This window comes from Arachis stenosperma, chromosome 7 (assembly GCF_014773155.1).
Source record: "Arachis stenosperma cultivar V10309 chromosome 7, arast.V10309.gnm1.PFL2, whole genome shotgun sequence".
Lineage (NCBI taxonomy): Eukaryota > Viridiplantae > Streptophyta > Magnoliopsida > Fabales > Fabaceae > Arachis > Arachis stenosperma.
In genome coordinates this window covers 4,595,608-4,613,835 of record NC_080383.1, presented here as the reverse complement: position 1 = coordinate 4,613,835, position 18,228 = coordinate 4,595,608, and the positions used below count along the sequence as shown (strand labels likewise).

Sequence of the window (18,228 nt, the reverse complement as noted above, 5' to 3'; positions counted from 1 at the left end):
AAACGAGTTTCAGACGATCACTATTTATCTGAAAGAATACAAAAGTTCAAAACAAAGCCATCAATATTCACTCATTATATTATGAGTTTTCAAAAAATATAAAAATGTTCAATCTAAAATTTCACTCATTAAATAACCATGATAAACTCAGAACTACACCAATATAATGTTAATAAAATTTTAAACAAAGTTGTACTCATAATATGCTTCAAAAGAGTAACCCTAAACCCTAACAAATTGCATCTGATACAAAGGTTGCAGTAAAAAGCGAATATATGAATAAATACTACAAGCTCACTCTACATTACTCATCCAACCCCCATTTCATCAATATAGCACAAGCAAGAAATGACAAATAAAAACCCTTATCTGTCACATGAACAATGTGCGTCGTCAATGCTTTGTTGATGAAACAATTCACTAAACAAATAAACGGCATGTAACGGACAATCACCAACGACACCTAACACCTGCTTTCTTGTGGGAGATGAAGGAACGACATGGAAGAGAAGAACTTCTTTGAGTTTTTTTTTTTTTTTTTGTGGAAAACTTTGAATAATGGGGAGGGGGACCATTTTGATTGCTTAATTTGAGGAGGAAAAAGTCAAACGATATCGTTTTGCATCATAATCCCCTGACCCTTGTAAACGACGTCGTTTTATTCTGGCTCAATTGGCAGCCAACGTGATAGTTAATTAACAGCCTACTACATCAATATCTCACTAACGTCAGTTCAGTGAAAAACCAACGAAAAATCACATTTTACAACATTAAAAATTTATTTGAAAATTTTTTAAAGTTAGGAATATAATTGAATCACGATTGAAATTAAGGCTGGACATTTCTTCATTATTTGATGAATGACTTGTAGATAGTATAAAATTTGTTCCCATTTGTACAAGAAAGATAATTTGCATATGGTAATTTTTATGTGTATTATGAAAAAATGGTATAATTTCATTACTTTTTTGTATCTAGTGCATTTATATGACGGATGAATTTTCCTATGATTATTTTTCTAACGTAACGTTTTTTAAATTCATTTTCGGTGTTTTTTATTTAAAAGAAGAAAAAGTATGGAGAGACAATAAATTTAGTGTTCAATGTGTATAATAGTGATAAAATTAAAATTATAATCATTTAATAATTAATTCCTAATAATTTTAAATTTTAAATTTTAAAAACATAGAGATTTAGTTATGGGAAAGTTATGTATTCCTCTATTTTATGCGTTTGAAGAACGTGCTGCAATTTCCTTCTCTCGCAGTCTCTTCCACTCTCTCCGAACTGACGCCGCGAAGATCATCACCGTCCGTCGCCCAGAACACAACTCGACGCCACCCAACTGTCTGAGAACGTCTAAGGAAGACACCCCTTTGCGCACGTTGCGTCCGTCGCATAGCCCAAAACCACCATGACCGCCGCTGCCTTCAACGACGTCGCGGCCTGGATCCTCCTCGCCCTCGCCATAGTACTCGCCGGAAAGGCTGATGATAGCGGTGGCCACAAGATCTCTCTCCTCTCTGGCTTGGCATTCGTCACGTGTTCGGATTGACGATTCTGAAGGGAGGGAATTTTGCGGATAGGCTGATAGAGAGGATCGAGGATTTCGTGTCTGGGTTGCTGCTGATGCTGTACTTTGCTTCGAGTGGGTTGAAGGCTGACGAATTTAGATGCAGGATGGTGAATTTACTAGGTATGTTGATGGTTATTTTAATTCTTAATTGGATGATTATTTTGTTTGATTCAGTTTAAATATATACAATTAACAAATGTTGGATGGTTATTTCACTAGATAGTCGAATGATTATTTTAATAACTACGTGGCTGGTTGTTTGATAGCCGGTGAGGGTGCTTCTAACGCCGGAGAGGTGGGATGATTGATGAGGACAGGGTAGCACAGGGTTGGGAGGGAGAAAGATGGTGTTTGGATAAATTCCATTGGTAAATTAGGATTGGGATGATTAATTTTTTGAAATAACTGTTTGAATTTTTTTCTTGTATTAGACCAAATTTAAAACTCATTGTACACATTGTCATTCAAAAAAAGAAAAGTAAATCTTTTCTAACAAATTCTATTTTTTAAAAAATAAAAAATAAAATTCGCCCTTACGGAATTGTTAATTTTAAAAATGTTTTTGACAATTTTAGTTTGTCTCTTGTATTTTCGAAAATCACAAATAATCTTTATTTTGAGGATTTCATCCCTCCGCAAACATATTAAAAATTTTTAACCAAATTACTCAATTTTCAACATTTTTTTAATTTATTTTCTTGATGAGATTGTGATCTCCTCACATCCTATATAAATAAAATAGATTATCAATAGTGACCACCATATATAAAAGAAAAAGATAGGTTGCTTATCATCTAAACAAAACTTTGGTGGAAGAGAGATTTCAAAGTAGAATTAATAGGTACAGGAAAATATGAAAAGAATGTCGTCACTCTTGCTAGTTGTGGATTGATTTTGATATGTCATGACATGCATGCCAATTGAATATATAGATAGTGTTTTCCATATGGCGCAGACACCGATCTTTATCTTCCCTTATTAGTTGAAATAACCTAGCTATTTCATAAAAAAGAAATTGATTCTCTAATTGAATAATCTATATTATATTATCAATGGTTTTAGTTGTATATATATATATAGTTTTATATATATAAGTTTCTCCTAATCATCAATTGACCACAAAAACAATTTTTCTTTAAAAAAAAATTGTGCTACCTCGTAAAAAATAATTTTTTTACCAAATCGAATCTTACTTATTATTTAATTTCTTTACTTTTTTTCTCATGTTAGCTACTACATGCATAGTAATTAAAATTTCAATTTAATTTTTTAAATTTTTTAATATTACAATTTTAAATGGCTCTATTAATTTTATAAAATTTATACTAAATTTAACAATTTTACAATTTAAATATTATTAAAATTTTACGTTTTACTTCTTAATTTATTTTTTTAATTTTATATAAAATTTCGATTTTCTCTACCTTAACCACATGCATGTATATCGACTATCAAAATGTATTGTTGTATGTTCATATAATATGACTCAAAATAAATATTTAGTATTAGTTCAAAAACTATAATTGTTAATTGAAGTATTTATTTTTGGAATTAGTTAAAGAGTGTCCCAAGGATATTAATTGAAAAAATTAAAATAGTGTTTTTACACTCTTAATACATTAAAAGTTTAAAAAAGTTCGAGGTGCAACGAAGAGATATAAATGTCAATTAAGGCTGCCCAACAAAATACAGTGATGAACCTAGTCAATAATAAAACCAACGGTATATATACATATATAGATAGATATTATATTTTGGATGAATACGATTTTTACTTTTTTGGTTAAAAGGATGAAATACATTTTAATATACATCTTCTTCAAAATTTATTTATTTTGGATCTTTTCTTTGACTTTTTCCTTACGTGGTTATTTATGAATGTACTCTATGTCCCACACCATCCAGATTTTTAATAGTCAAAGTTGTGCCCACTCTCTAGACTTTGTTTTATTTGTTGTTGCACTAAAAGCTAGCCATGTTTTACAAATTCTAGTCAATTGGATTTTCACCTTACATTAATTCTTTCTTCGTTCTTATTATTTTATAATAATAATAATAATAATAATAATAATAATAATAATAAATAATAATAATAATAATAATAATAATATTAGTCAGAACTTAAACTATATATGTATATTTTTATAATATAGGAATTTAGTTTTGTTGTACATACTAAAATTTTACATGATCGTTAAATTACAATTATTTTTTTTTAAATAAAAAATAGTTATTTTTATTGATATATTATTATGTAATTAAATTATATAAAACTATTTTATACTTACAATATATCAAAATTATATATATTTAATTTTAATGTAATATCAGTGTAAAATAATTTTACATTTATATCTAATTACTAACACCACATTAATAAAAATAACTACTTTTTATATTGATCGCATAAATAATCGTCTAAAAAAACGAATATAATTATATGACTGTGTTAAATATTTTACGCCGCATCAAAATTATATGTATATCGAAAACTTTTAACTCAAAATCGCTAATTAGTAAAGAAAAAACCGCCACTCGAAATAACTATAGTAGTCTCTTTTCAACTTCAATTATTATTAATTAATTTATTAACCTTTGGTGGCTTGATGAGACCCCCCATAAGAAAAATCGATATATGTAACATTAGGTCAAAATCTATTGTAAGCTATAGAACTCTCTTTTAATCAAGGCCATGATGGGGACCCCAAGAAATGGAAATGTTTGACTTGACTTCATCACCTAAATATTCAATACATTTACACACTATAAGAAGAAATGAAAATATCATATGATAATAATAATATGTTAATATAAATATAGAGAAAGCATAGAGAATAGTTTTCACATGTATGTGTTGTTTCACTTGAGACTTTAAGTGTTTTTAGAGTCATGGATGTGGCTAAGTTGTACATGAACAACGACTACTCCGAAGAACATGAACATGAATATGAACATGGTGAAGATGATGATGAGATGATGAAAGAGGAGAAAGAAGTTGTGCTTCCTGGGTTTAGATTCCACCCAACAGATGAAGAGCTTGTTGGGTTTTATCTTCGGAGGAAGGTTGAGAAGAAGCCTCTTAAGATTGAACTTATCAAACATGTTGATATCTACAAATATGATCCATGGGATCTTCCAAGTAAGATATTCAATTCTTCTTCTCTTAATTTCAATTCTTCTTCTAATTAATTGTCACATGCATGTTTTAGAGTTTATGCATAGTAGATGATCAATTTCTTCGGTTTGATTATAACTAGTCATATACTTTTTTTTTTTATCAGAGAGGTAATTTTCGTAACACTTTTATGATAAAAAAAATTTACAGTTGAATACTTATCATTACAAGAGATATGCCAAATAGCGACGGTTTTTTTAGGAATTTGTGACAGTTTTTAGGAAGTTGAATACTTATCACTGCATAGTTAATTACCTTATCTTATTACATGCATAAAAAATTATTTGTACAAGTATATATGAACCTCATGTATGTTATATAGGTGCAATTTTGATTTTTTTTTCTATGTTATTATATAATTTTATTTATACAATAATTAATTAACGAATTTATTGTTAATATATGTGAAGAAGTTGGTTCATCAATGGGGGAGAAGGAATGGTATTTCTTTTGCATAAGAGGGAGAAAGTACAGGAACAGCATAAGGCCTAATAGGGTTACAGGATCAGGGTTTTGGAAAGCCACAGGGATTGATAAACCTATATACAGTGCTAATTATAATAATAATTATAATAATAATAGTAATAATAATAGTAAGGAGCATGGTGATCATCATGAATGCATTGGACTGAAGAAATCATTGGTTTATTACCGGGGAAGTGCTGGAAAAGGCACCAAAACTGATTGGATGATGCATGAGTTTCGCCTCCCACCCAATAATAATAATGGAGCAAAATTATTAAGCAATAATCAAGAAGCTAATAATGCTACCAAGGATCTTCATGAAGCTGTAAGTCAATTATTATACCATTTTTTTCTTTTGGCTACATCACTAATTTTGCCTTTCAAACTTTAAACTTTGACAATTTAAGTAACTAGCTTCTAGATAAAAAAAAAATAATAATTAAATAAGTCTATGTGGTAGTACTTGAAATATATATTTCATTTGACAAGTTCTCTCAATATTTTCCTAATTTTTGTCAAATGAAATACATTTTTGAGTATCACAAGTTTATTTAGTTTTTTTTTCCAAGAATTTAATTACTATATATTTCTTCATTATTTTTTATTTGCATATACTATATATTATTTTAATTAGAGATGGTGTCTCTTTAGGGATTTAAATTTGTGTTGTTTGAAAAATGTGGTGAGGATTATATTATTTAAATAAGAATGGAAACTAGACCATCTAGAAGTAGAAGAATAAAGACAAATTCTAGAGGGAATATATTCAAAATAAATGATTATTACAACAGATGCTGAGGTTCTATGCTAGAAATCTTGTTCATACTCACCATGACCATAAATATCAATGTTGTCTCTATTCAAAAGTCAGAACCACGTTATTTAGACCCATGTATTGAGGAGAATGCATGATAGTGAATAAATTAAGCAACCAATTTATCAACAAATTAACGAGATAATATGTTACATATTCACACATGCATATATAAGTATACAAATACATAGTGTCAGCTAAGTTATATCAATAATTAATCAATTAAAGTGTATTTTATTATATTTATTTGAACTAACGTGATTCATAGCATATACTTAATTAGTTTTGTATTATTTTAATAATTGTATTGTATGTGTATTATTTTAATAAATTGTATTTTAATATTCACATATGCTTATAATTGTATTATTTTAATAAATTGTATTTTAATATTTCTAAGTGAAACTTGCGGTTGATGACACATTAATTAGGTCATTGGTCAATCAGAAGAGTCGTCTGGATTTTGACTGAGAAAAAATAATCAAATTAATTCTTTTTCTAATTTCTTGTTAGTATTAATATTTTGAATATATTTTATTATTTTGACTGAGAAAAAATAATTAAGCCGCATTAATTGCTTTATTTGTCTCTCTTTAATAAGTCAATTTCTCTCTTTGTTATACTAGTTCTTAATCAACCTTGATTAAATCAAGTAAATTAATCAGTATATTTTAGAGATAAGATGTAAATAAAGTACTAAATCTACTTTTATTTTTATTTACTATTTAAAAATATTTTTCTTGTGCAAAAAGTCAAAGTCAAGATGATATCTTAAGAGGTTGCATTAAATGATGGATTGAGTTTCTTGCATTACCCCACCAAACTTGTATTATTAATGGAGTCTGGTCAATTGGCACTTAATGGAACTTGGTATACTTTTACAGGTCTTGATGTTCCATTCTTCATATTCTTACATCTTTGGTCCCTTCATCTCTGACCAAGTCAACTTTTTGAAAGAAAAATAACAAAATGATCAATCCATCTATCTATCTATATAATTTATAAAATAGTCCATTAAAGTTATAGATATTTATTTTTCTTAATAAAAATTTTACAAAACTAGTTATCTGATTAAGAATTCATGTGGATCATAGATTATATTTACAAAAATTTTATAGGTTTTTTGTTTGGATGGTTATTACAGGAAGTGTGGACACTATGCAGAATATTCAAAAGGATTCCAACATACAAAAAGTACACACCAAATTTGAAAGATTCATCAACATCACCACTCATGAACAAACCCATCAATAACATTAACCACCAAACTGATTCCTCAGTAACTTCCATATCATGCAGCTTAGAATCTGACAACAACAATAGCAAGCAATTCTTGACTTTCACTAACACTATGGGGATTCAACAATGTGAAAGGAAGCCTCTTGTTATTGGACATGTTGATGAAAGGAACAACAACTTTTTCTTAGACCATTCATCAATACATCATCATCAACAAGCTCCAACAACAATTACTACTACTGCTTTGTCATCATCATCATACTCATCATGGAACCAGCACCATGTTGTGGAGGATTACTTGTTTGCAAATGAGAATTGGGATGATCTTAGATCTGTGGTTGAGTTTGCCACTGACCCTAATAATTCTAAGGTTTATCTATGATTGTAATTAAATATATATTTTGAGAGGGTATTATTATTAGGGTATTTAGCTTCTTAAAACTACACTACTACTACTACTACTACCAATAATAGTGACATGTATTACTATTATGTATATCTATCTTACTCTAACCCCAAATTCTTTTCTTGGGGTTGAAGTGAGAAAGTTTGATAGAGTATGTTTGTATGAAAAATAGGCCTTCAGTTTTGTTTTGACATTGTTCACATACACTTGGTTCTTTTGCTAATTTAATATATACATATATAGTTTTATTTATACCTAATACACTCCTGGTTTAGTTTACTAATAACCACTTTTTAAATTTCAAAATCCAAATCTTAGTTGTAAATCACTGCCCTTTTACAATGTTGTGGTCAAAATATCTTTAGTTTTGAAAAGAATGCAATATACAAAATGAAATTTCAACACAAAGAATATGGGATTTGACTGAACCCATTAGTCCAAATGATGTTCCTTGATTTGTATAGTTGATCATAGTTTGTGGAAAGCCATAGTCATTGTTGTCTGCTATTTAGAGACATGACAAAGAAACCAAGTTGTCTGTCATTTTAGGAATTTGCAAAAACTAGAATTATTCCTATGATGTACAGTGCAGCTATTGCCACCTTTAAAACAACTAATCAATTGTTCATTAACTTACTGTAGCAGAAAGCTACCTCATAGCCATGCAAGACCATTTTGATAATATGAGTCATAAAAGGGGTGAATTTTGGGAAGATTGGAATCATAAGGATAAAACCACCTTCTGGCCCTTTTTATAATTATTCAATTCTTCAATATTTGTTAAAGCACAGTTGAATTGAACTGTTTTGGAAATTGCTCTATTTGTTGATGAACAAATGGTACATATCTAGGACTAGGAGAGTTTACAAGTCAGATTTTGTATACATCCAAATCCGATTACATCAGAAAAGGTATCCACTTTAAGGGAAGGTCATATAACAGATTAGTCAACTGAAAATCAATAATTATGTTTACACGCTCATCCAACAAATGATATAATTACATTCCCTACAGGTGAAAATTTTTTGTGTATGCATGCGCGAACATCATGGCTGATGGAAAGAGCCTAATCCTTGTTCATGATGATGATTCGCACCTGGTTGGCTAACCACAGGAATATCTAAGCTGCTTCCATCAGTTTCTGGTGCTACTTCCCTTACATCGGCTACCCTTGCCTCTGTTGCCTGAATATCGCTCCATTCACTGTCCTCAACTGGTCGAATATTTACTTGATCGGTTGCCATGTGAACTACATTCTCTGTGGGGATGGGAGTCGCTCTGGAAACACTTAGGCATGCTTTATCCACATTCTCGTCTGTCGGGTCAACGTGCTTTGTATCTGAGCATGCTTCTGTCTTCTCAACTTCAGTTGTATCAATGTGTTGCCTGTTACATTGGCCATTGTCAACTTCATTTTCATGACAGCTGCACATTTCATAGCTGGATATACATATCCAAGTAATTGAACTCGACAAAACAAATAAACAAACTATCCAAAATTTCATTTCAATTCCCTGTTTCTCTCGAGTATTGATGTGTAATATCTCCGTGTATGTTTTAGGTTAGGTCAGAAAACGAAAGCATACTTGTAAAACCTAATTAAAAGCATTTCATGCGATGGAAGAAATAAGAAAAGAAAAATGAACCTTTGAAGTTGTTCTTTTAATATGTTCACATACGCTAGGAGCTCCTGCTTCTCTTTTGTTGCTGCTGCTTCTCTCTGTGCAGCCTCCTTTATCCTAGCTTCGGCATTTGCCTCTGCAACTCTAACCTTTTCTTCTGCCCTTACTACGGCTGCTTCTAAGATTACGTCATGCTCTCTAGCTTTGGCCAGCTCAGAACGCCACATATTTGCCTCCTGAATAGCTGCCTCTGTCTGCTTGATTAACTGCTCTCTTTCTTTGCTTAATCCCGTAATCTTTTCCTCATACTCCTTTAGCTATAATAAAAATTAAAGACAAATTGATCACTCAGACAATTTCATTGCAAGTAAATGCTACGGGCTACTTGTCCAAAGCATTTACTAACAGTAACTCAAATTTCAAGCTGCAAATAAAAGAAGTGGGTAAAACGATACGAACAATTTTCAAATGGACTAGCATAATGGTATACCTTCTGCGCAGACAACTCCTGTTGCTTCTCTAAATCTTTTTTCAATCGCTCAATTTCCACACAAGCAATTCTCCGATGCTCATCCATAGTATAAGCAGCAGATGCTGCTGCCTCTGCCGCTTCAGCAGTTTCAGATAGTTTATCAGCTATATCTCTTATAGTTGAATCACGTGCACGTAGGTCACGGGCCAGATTCTGCAGCTCTTCATCCTTGACTCTTAGTGTTTCCTATAGAGTAGTGTACCATCTTCAGAACCAAATCAAAAGCAATAAAGAATCTCATATATATATAAAAAAAAAAAAAAGACAATAATACACGGGGACAAAATCTTTTTCAAATCAAAATTTTCCCTTCTCTATTATATTCACCATGCATACTCCTTTCAAATGTTTGTCGTGAAATCAACCAATCTTCCGTATCAACCCCCACCCCCATCCCCAAAAAAAAAAAAAAAAAAAACTTTTTTCGCTCTTTTCTTTCCACCCCAGTCTAATACTTTCTCCTGATCAACTACAGTATCTATCTTGCCACAACCGTAGACATGTTCTAACTTCTTCCTTTTATTAAGGTTTTCTTTATTGTGAAATGTAACTTTATCCTTCACCCATCTCTTAATTGCCCTATCAATGATGAAGCTAAGTCTATTCCAGGATGAAGGGAGAAATTGGATAAATTAAGAAAGGGGGTAATAGAGATTAACCATCTAATAGAAACAAATATATGAATTTAAAATGGATTCAAAACTTTATAAAATTTAATGAATCAAAAGCTATGAAAAGTGTCCTCCAAACCAAAAGAAAACAATGAAAAAATCGGAGAGAAACCTAAAAGCATAGCTAGCAGGGTTTATGGAATTCTTTTGTATCTTTGTGAGATATAAACAAGATAAAATACATAGTATATAGTCACTTGTACATGTAACTTTACAAAGTTTAATTATGGAGTGGAGCCTAGAAAGATGAAAGGAACCAGGATTAAATTGTACCTTCATGATTGTTAAATCATCCATAGGACCATCAGTAGGCTTTGTTGACATCATTCCTAGAGCATTTCTGAGAGAAATCTGCATTGCTGCTTCAATTTCTTTAGAACATTCCAAGGCCGTTGAATTTGCTGCAGCAACAACTGTTGCAACAGTTCCTAATTTTGTAGAACCACTCCCACTTAAGGAATTCACAGCTTCTTTATGCGCTTTTAGAACTAACTGTGTTGCCCTGATGTCAGATAATGAAATAGATCAGAAGATATTGTACCAACAACAAAGAACTTAACCATAGACAGAAACATATTGCACACCAATATAATATTAATAAGATCATACTCTACTCAACTTGGACGCCCAAAGAGATGAGAAGAAAGGAGGGAAGGGGGGGGGGGGGGGGGGACGTGTGATGATTAAACTTACTGTAAAGTCGACACCCATGCTCTAGCTGCACCAGGAGTCTCTGCACAGAGGAAGTAATCCTTTTTCTGTGGTGTTCCAATATCTTTTGGAGACAGTTAAAGAGGTAACAAGTAGGCAATTTTTGGTTCGTTTGTTAGCATATATGATTCTTAAGTGCTAATAAAAGTGATGGAAAAAATTGGGAAAAAAAGGATACAAAAGCAGCACCCATCATACTTTGGTAGCCCACTGAAACACAAACAAATGAATACATTGTCAGTGAGCATCACAAACAAACTTAGTCCAGAAGAATTTCATAAAAAAGAAATTATTAAACACAGGCCAATCTTAAAGACAATAATCTTACTGGAAATTCACAGGAGATACAGTAATTGTGCTATTGGCATCAAATATAATTGTTCCCTTAACAGTTGGCTCATTTCTTCTTAACCTAAAATCCAAGCAAAACATTGTAGAACATTACTATCCATAATTTTTTTAAGCCTGACAAAGAAAAGTACATATATCATAATACACATACTTGTATTCCATTCTCCCAGTTGTTGGATCCAAGATTACCCAACGCTCGTTCCATTTTCTCAGCTGCAAACACAGCAAATATCAATTCAATATGCAGTACTTAAGCATCCTAAGTAAAACAGCATGAATATTTTCTGAAAATATCAATCATGGAACTCAATGAATCACATAATGAAACTCTGAAACACACATGAAAAGTGAATCACCTGTGTATCCAAGGAAAAATTGGAACTTTAAACTAGAATTGAGAAAAATAACTATTATCAAGTAAATGGGTACCAATGAAAAGGATCATAACATGAAATTACCAAACAGAAATTTTAACAAACAATTGGTGATCAAAATTGAGAGACAGCAAACAAAGTACGGAAAATATGAATAAGGAGAAAGCAATTTCAGCTTACGGTTTCAGATCGCTTGAGAAGAGGACCCTGCAACAAGTTTCTGCCAGAACCTGAAGCAAGTTGACGCTTGATCTTCTCTAAGCTGTTCTCTGTGTTTTCAGCAGCTCGCTGTGGCATTGCAATTCAGCTCAGTAACACAAACAAGAACCAATTTTGAAACATAGAAGAATAGGGATATAGAAAGGGAAAGGGATTGGAAGAAGGAGAAGAAGAATAGAAGTTACCGGAGAAGAACCATTGGTGGTAGCCATGGGCGTAGATCAAGGCTCGTGTTCGGAAAAGCTCAAAACACACACAGGGTTTTTGCTTTTTGGTGATATTCCTTAAAAATTTCTCTTCTTTTTTTTTTTTTCCTTTGAAATAAAATTGCCGAAAATTTTAATTAAAAATGGTAAGAAATAAAAATAATGATGGGTACGACCGGTAGGTAATATTGTTGTGCGGACTTGCCGTTGCAAATGAATGAATGATGTAATGATAAATGGTTAAACTAAGAATTAATTAATTAATAATTAAGAAATTACTTTTTTTTTACGTATTTTAGGTATAAACAAGTTTTTTTTTTATAAATATTTGATGACGTAGGTATATTACATTTTATTACATCGACATAGCATATATTTTCATAAATAACATTAGAAATGAATTTAATCAGATAATAATATATTAGATTAAATTAAACTTTATTTATAATGGTTAATTACTTAAATTTGTATAAAAACTAAGAGATAAATATTTCAAAATGTTCTTATTTTTTTGGGGTAATATTATTAAATTATTATTTGTATTGCAAAAAAATGCAAAACCAGTTATATATTTAGTTTTTTTACATTAGTCATTGAGATATGGGCCTTGTTGTTTTTTCAGTTGGGCTATGAGGATTTAAAATTTCACATTGGAGTCCAAAGAAGTAGAGTCTAAGCAGATGCATTATATGGGCTTATGCCCTGTTTTAAATTTTTAATACCATGGGCAAGAGCGGAGCCTCAGGAAACTTTTGATAAGAAAGGAGTGACTCCTTTGCAAAAAACATGCTGAGAAATTTACAACTAAAACAGAAATATTGGACGTGGATACTTCAAAATTTTCTTAGGATTAGTCCTTGACCTGTTGGGTTGGGGATACCGTGAGAAACTAAAAAAAAAAAATTTTAAATTTTATCTGTATTCCATAGCAATAGTCATGAATTTCAAACATACTAAAATATCTTATGGTGAAAAGTTTGCATAAACACCATTTGTAGAACATGAACCATGGCTATCAAGATGAGGATGATGAGTATTTTTTGCATCTTCTTGATGAAAATCATAATTTTGATTAGATTAATACTATTGATTATTCTGCATCGTTGACTCCATTAACATGAAATTATCAACTGGTGAGTGTAGCTCAACAAAATTATTATTATCGTCATAAAAGTTAGAAGTGTCCCAAAAAAATGCCTGTCAATTAAGATCTTCGAACATGTCAGTATTTTGCTGCTCAGTATTGTTTGAGGTGCTAAAAATCTGCGTTGGGATTTAAAGCTGATAATGAGGTGTAGGAATACGGTTTTCAACAACGCTATCAGAATTAGAAACAGCAATAGGTTCTTGCGTTGAGACAGGCATAATTTGATTTGATGGGATAATTGGCAAATTGATATTATTTACATTGCTCTTGTAAATCCATGAATAATAATTCTCTTCCTTTATCTTCATATTCATATCCACATATGATGAATTACAACAAGACTGCACCTATATAGATTTGATTCTAAGGACAATAAAAGAGCAACAAAATTAGTAGTATAACCACTATCTAATATAATGAAATATAGATAGGTATGTAGGTTAATATACAAAATAGGTACTAGATAGTTTTGGAAAAAAATATTCTTAAAATCCCAACAGCAATATAGAAAAAAATATTATTTACCTACCAAACTACCATAATTTTAAATTTGTAATATATAATCAAGCTATAAAGCTATTATTATCACAAAAACGGAGTTTAGTCACCAAATATTAACTATGAACGCTAAATTGTAATAAAAATAAATGACAGGGGAGTAAAAAAAAAAACAGAATTAGAAAAGCAATTCGCAAGCAAGCAGAGAGAGATGAGGGGAGAAGAGCAGATGGACTTCTGGTATTGAAAAGATAAGTTATAGTTTGATTTTTATTTTTGGAAGAAGAGGAAAAATAAACTTGAATTCAAAGGCTACGGAAAAGATTGTTTGTGACAAAATGTCAAATTTTAGCCATTGATAATTTAATCTTCTTTCGTTTTTTTCTGATGACTATGACCAACTGAGTTGAGTATCAGTACAAACCCGAATAAAGAAATCCCTGTAGTATCAGTACAAATTGCAGTTTTTCTTCCACTCATTAAATCTCTCTGTACTATACCATGGTTTCTCCCATCTCCAATTGTCTTTTTGTCTTTTTTTGCTTCTGTACAACCATCCATTCACCAAATCGATGAGGATTTTCAATTACTTTTTTACCCTTGTCTCCTGGAATGCTCTCGCCTTGCCCCAGATGTGGTTGTTGGGAGCCTTCCTCTTCCACCGCTTCTGGTTGCTTCTGGACTTGGACTCCCCTCTCCTCTCTTCCCATGGTTTTCGACATGCACCCATCACTAATATGGCCAAACTTGCCACAAGAGAAACAGATCATGTGTAGCCCCTCATATTCAATATGATAAGTAACTCCATTCACCAAATATTTAGCATCCAAGGGTTTGCTTAAGTCCAATTCCACACAAAGACGTGTGAATTTACCTCTTGCTTGATTCGCAGTATTCAAGTCCCCCTTGAGTGTTTTTTCTATTTGGTCTCCTACTTTATCTAGGAATCTTTTTTCATAGTATTCTATGGGTAAATTTGGGAGTCAGACCCATGCAGCCAGTTAATCTCAATTCTAAAAGGGTGAAAATCCGGTGTTCATCTTCAGATAGTGAGATAATGGTTGAAGAACAGCCATGGTCCCCCTTCTATGACATGCCAATAATCATCTTCATTGTACAACTTTGCTACAAAATACTCGTTTCCCAAACCAATGAGGTCAAGGCCTCCATTCTTCGCCCACATGCTATTCAGACGCTGCTTCAGCACTCCATACCTTATTTTTCTACCCAGCAGCTTGACTATTAATGCATGTTTCCATGGCTTCTCCAATCTTTTCTTTTCAGCTTTGTTCACTTTGATGCTAATAATTCCATTATGGAGTTGAGACACTTCTATAGCAGGATTTGAACGTTCCTCCTTCCTTACCCGTCCTAAGGCCTCCTTGGCAGCTTGGCTCATTTTGAGCTCTTCCGTTCTCATTGGCGTATTTTAATATGGACTGAGTCTACTATCATATAAATTAAAATATTATTTAATTAATTGATTGTGTTCTCTTAAGTCTTAACTAATCCAACATTATTAATATATTTCTGTGACTTTATTAACAAAGTTTAGGTAGACAAATTCTGTCCACTACGAGATTCAGACTAGTTTTTTACAGAACAACCTTGTATGTGTCATGCCTCTTCAGCAGGATACTAATGAAGCACCATAGAAGTTCCTGAATAAAAATGTAAAAATAAAATTTGAGTTAAACTAAGTTGATGAATTCTTAATAAAATTCACTCGTTAGAAGTGATTGACATTTCATAATATTTTTAAAAAAAAATATTTTTCGCCTTTTTTTTTTTCTAACATTGAACTTTATAATTAGATTTTTTGTTTCCTTTTGCCCCCACAGAATTACAAAGCTACCTAGCTAGTACGTTGAGGTGGGCAACTATGGTGCACCATAGAAGAGCAGGCGCCACTTATAATTACAAATAAAATAAGTGGCTTTTTTTTTTTTTCTATTTCATCTCACAAGTCAGATTTAGCCTTTCCATTCCATCTTGCTCTGCAGGGTTTTGTTTTTCTTTCTTTCTTTCTTTCTGTCTTTCGAGTTTTGACCTGAATTGATGGAGCCCGAGAAGATCATGGAGCCGGTCGTGATTTTGTTAAGAAGAGACTATATCGATATCATGTATCGGTATTTCACAGGAATGACTGGCCACAGCTTCCGCGGCAAGGAGATTCTTGGAGAATTGATGAACGCCGAGTTATTCGGAGGCTTCGACACCAAAACTTGTCAAGACTTCATTAATTGGTTCACTAACATTGATTCCTCTGGCAAAACCTATTATCGTCATAAATTCGAAACTCTTTGCGAATCAGACTCATTTTTTCGTCTCTGCCAAGACCTGTATCTGCACCGCTACCGTATAGTTAGTCGTCGGAACATAATTTCCCTAAAAAGCTTGGACGGAGTGGCTACAAGCGTTGACATGAGAGTTGTCGCCGCTGAATCTGAGGTTTTGAGTGCTTTTACAGATCGTGGTGGTGGGCGCCGCTTGGTCGAAGGGGATGAGATCCCGCTAAAGAATTTATCAGGCAAGATCGTCTCAGAGATCACGCACTTCATGAACAAAAAACACGATTTTAGCAGGGAATTGAAGAACCTTATCATCAACTACAAGGGTTGGTGTACACAATATCTTAAGCTTAACCGAACCATGCTCTCAGACTTGAATGAGGTGAGTTTCTGACTTTGCAACATGGATCTATCTTGTTTTCTGCATCACACCTGCTCTGATTTGATTTGAATATTTTAACTCTTAGTTCTTACCCTTAAGTATAAGTATAATTAAACAAATATAGATACCTTAATGTTAAGTGTGCAAAAAGCACAACTGACAATTATGAGTGTTTCTAGGCTGCGGAATTTCTGGGCATCAAGAGCTTGTTCAAGTTGACAGGAAGGGCAGTGATGGAATTAGGGGAAAAAACTATGGAGGAGATAACAGAGTGGTGCGGGAGACTTTCATTTTCAGAAATGCTCTCATCCCTTGTGGTTGGGGTTGAAGAGGATCTCAGGGAAAGGGAGGCTCCTTCCCTTTGGCCTTTTGCATGACAAACTCAAATAAAATCCAAATGTTCTTTAGCAGTAATGTTGGAAGTGGAACCAATAAGTCTAGGCATTTACTGCCTTCATTGTGTCTTTTAATCTCATGATTTGACAGTTTTACGAAAGTACGATGTTAGGTGTACACTATAATTAGCCACTAAAATTAATCATCAGTATAAAATATATGTTAGAATATAAATACATATTGAAAATAAATTAAATTACACATATTTATATACAAATATATTAGTAGCTGATTTTCGTGGCTGATTTTAATATACATATAATATTTTTGTTTATGAATATGTTATTTTATTAGTCTTTACACGATCTCGGCTAACTAATAGCATTAGATTTTCATTTACTCATAATCATAAATATTTTTCTTATCCAGAATAGTTGGTAATGGTAATGTCCTTAAATAACTCATCCGCATATCGAAAAATAATGGTCAATAACTGGTCATGCATAATTTTTCCATGGGAGCGTTAATAATATAGCTAGTGAAAAATTCAGTTGCTTGTTAATTTCGCTAATTAAATAAGAGTAGGAAGCGATGGAAATTTATAATAGACATAACACACTTGATATTAGATCATTAGGCACAATAGTATGAGAAGTTTCAATAAATCAATTTGATAATTAAGTATTTTTTTATATTTAAAAAAACGCTATAGAAAGAGCACTAAATTTTTATCACTCAATATAATATTTAATAACTCAATTTTATAAAATTAATTATTACACTATAATCATGATTCTGTTATTAACATTGAAATAAATATAACTAGATAATAATATAAATTAAATTTGTATAAAAACAGAAATATTGAACGTGGACTTCAAAATGTTCTTAAATTTTATTTGTATTCCATAAACATGCAAAACAAGTTATTCTGGTGAAGAAATTAAAATCTTTTTTTACTGAGTATGGGTTGGACAAATAAAATCTTATTGAATTGATGATTCCGAAATCCAATTTAATAAAATTTTATTGAATTGAGTAATTTTGTGTGTGGTTAAGCAGAAAAAATTCTTCCTTTAACTAAGTGCTAAGTACGCTTTTTTTTTTTTCAAACTCTGCATTAATATAAAATATTTGTGCACCGAATTACCCCTATTTAATTTTTGTGCACCGAATTACCCCTGTTTTATGTGATTTTTTTAATTATTCTTTA

At 31.8% G+C, this 18,228-nt stretch overlaps 3 protein-coding genes across 4 annotated transcripts; 2 read left to right on the top strand and 1 right to left on the bottom strand.

Moving 5' to 3' along the window:
• Positions 1-4,391: 4,391 nt before the first annotated feature.
• On the top strand, positions 4,392-7,903 carry LOC130940567 (transcription factor JUNGBRUNNEN 1-like). 2 transcript variants are annotated; one of them, XM_057868741.1, is made up of 3 exons: positions 4,392-4,715; positions 5,165-5,541; positions 7,175-7,903. In XM_057868741.1, the coding sequence occupies exons 1-3, from the start codon at positions 4,466-4,468 to the stop codon at positions 7,649-7,651; spliced, it is 1,104 nt and encodes a 367-aa protein (XP_057724724.1). In that variant the 5' UTR covers positions 4,392-4,465; the 3' UTR covers positions 7,652-7,903. The 2 variants fall into 2 exon arrangements, with proteins under 2 accessions (XP_057724724.1, XP_057724723.1); XM_057868740.1 differs by having other exon boundaries at positions 5,162-5,541.
• Positions 7,904-8,466: 563 nt separating this feature from the next.
• Positions 8,467-12,562, bottom strand: LOC130940566 (uncharacterized). Its single transcript, XM_057868739.1, has 10 exons — positions 12,341-12,562; positions 12,117-12,224; positions 11,714-11,775; positions 11,540-11,623; positions 11,390-11,421; positions 11,194-11,275; positions 10,774-11,002; positions 9,788-10,015; positions 9,322-9,614; positions 8,467-9,061 (listed from the first exon to the last, which is right to left on the bottom strand). The coding sequence occupies exons 1-10, from the start codon at positions 12,365-12,367 to the stop codon at positions 8,722-8,724; spliced, it is 1,485 nt and encodes a 494-aa protein (XP_057724722.1). The 5' UTR covers positions 12,368-12,562; the 3' UTR covers positions 8,467-8,721.
• Positions 12,563-15,858: 3,296 nt separating this feature from the next.
• Positions 15,859-17,271, top strand: LOC130940568 (uncharacterized). Its single transcript, XM_057868742.1, has 2 exons — positions 15,859-16,679; positions 16,859-17,271. Exons 1-2 carry the CDS (start codon positions 16,065-16,067, stop codon positions 17,054-17,056), a joined length of 813 nt encoding a protein of 270 aa, XP_057724725.1. The 5' UTR covers positions 15,859-16,064; the 3' UTR covers positions 17,057-17,271.
• Positions 17,272-18,228: the final 957 nt, after the last annotated feature.